Below are 1078 nucleotides of genomic sequence, written 5' to 3'. Positions count from 1 at the left end.
GTGAGCAGCTCCTCCGAGAAGGGTGCAGGCGGCCCCCAGAATGTGCACGGGCGGGCGTGAAGGGTGTCGGAGCGGCTGGGCGGGGGGGCGTGTGTACCCGGGGAGGCCTGAGCCCAGCGGGATGGGACTGGGTGGGAATGGATGGCGGTGGAATGGGGGGAGAGGCTGGGTTGGGTGTGCGGGGACCAGGTCTGGAGGGAGGACGGAACTGTCCCCCACGTGTAGGATTGGGGTGCAGGAATGTATAGGGTCTGGTGTTGGAGCAGGGAGGGTGGGGGGGCAGCCTGTGCGGGTGCTGGGAGCAGACACCTGACCCCTTTGTGGGCTGCTGGGGTCGCAGAGGGCAAAGGCTGCCTGTGTATGCGGACCCCACCGCCGGCCCTTGTCACCCTCAGGTGCGGTCCCCCCTGTCTGACTCCATCCTGGGGGAGCAGGCGCTGGCCGTGACAGATGACAAGGTCTCGGTGCTGGAGCTGCGGGTGCAGCCGGTCATGGGCCTATCACTGGCCCTGAGCCGGGGCACCGCCCACCCGGGGGAGGTCACAGCCACGTGCTGGGCGCAGTCAGCCCTTCCCGCCCCAAAGCAGGTGACAGCTGGGGGTCAGGGGGCTACGGTCAGTATCCCCAGGTGGGGGTTGGTGACGGGAGTGGGAGGGACCGCGACCCCTCACCTCAGGGTTTCAGAATAAGGACTGGCCGCCCTGGAAGGTAGTGAGCTCTCCGTGGCTAGAGGTGGCCAAGCAGCGGCCGGAGTGTGTCAGTGGGAGGTTGATTATGGCTCTAAACTGAGGACCCTCCCGATGGCTCGGACCCTGGGGCCGAGTGGCCGACAGGCGATTGACGCCCGTCCCCTCTCTCCCTGTGTTTGTCCATCTGCCTGTCTGTTTCCTCTCTGGTCCCTCCCCTCCGTGTGGCCTGTCTCTGTGGGAGTGCCGTGTGCATGCGTGCCTGCCCTCGCGTGTCTGCCTGTCTGTGCCCCGCAGGAGGTGGCCCTGTCCCTGTGGCTGTCCTTCTCCGACCACACCCTGGCCCCCGCCGAGCTCTACCCCCACCAGGACCTGGGACTCTCTGTCTCCAC

At 67.3% G+C, this 1078-nt stretch overlaps 1 protein-coding gene across 1 annotated transcript in view; it reads left to right on the top strand.

Moving 5' to 3' along the window:
- The window catches only part of TMEM132A (transmembrane protein 132A), a gene marked incomplete at its 5' end in the record, with an annotated part of 10129 nt that overhangs the window by 7877 nt on the left and 1174 nt on the right, over positions 1 to 1078 (top strand). Inside the window, 2 exon segments of the mRNA XM_014539192.1 lie at positions 249 to 587; positions 984 to 1071. Coding sequence (XP_014394678.1) covers positions 249 to 587; positions 984 to 1071 — 427 coding nt within the window.

Source organism: Myotis brandtii, unplaced genomic scaffold (assembly GCF_000412655.1).
Source record: "Myotis brandtii unplaced genomic scaffold, ASM41265v1 scaffold2089, whole genome shotgun sequence".
In the NCBI taxonomy this organism is placed as follows: Eukaryota; Metazoa; Chordata; class Mammalia; order Chiroptera; family Vespertilionidae; genus Myotis; species Myotis brandtii.
The sequence above is the reverse complement of the archived record's forward strand: the minus strand, read 5'-3'. Positions and strand labels throughout refer to the sequence as shown.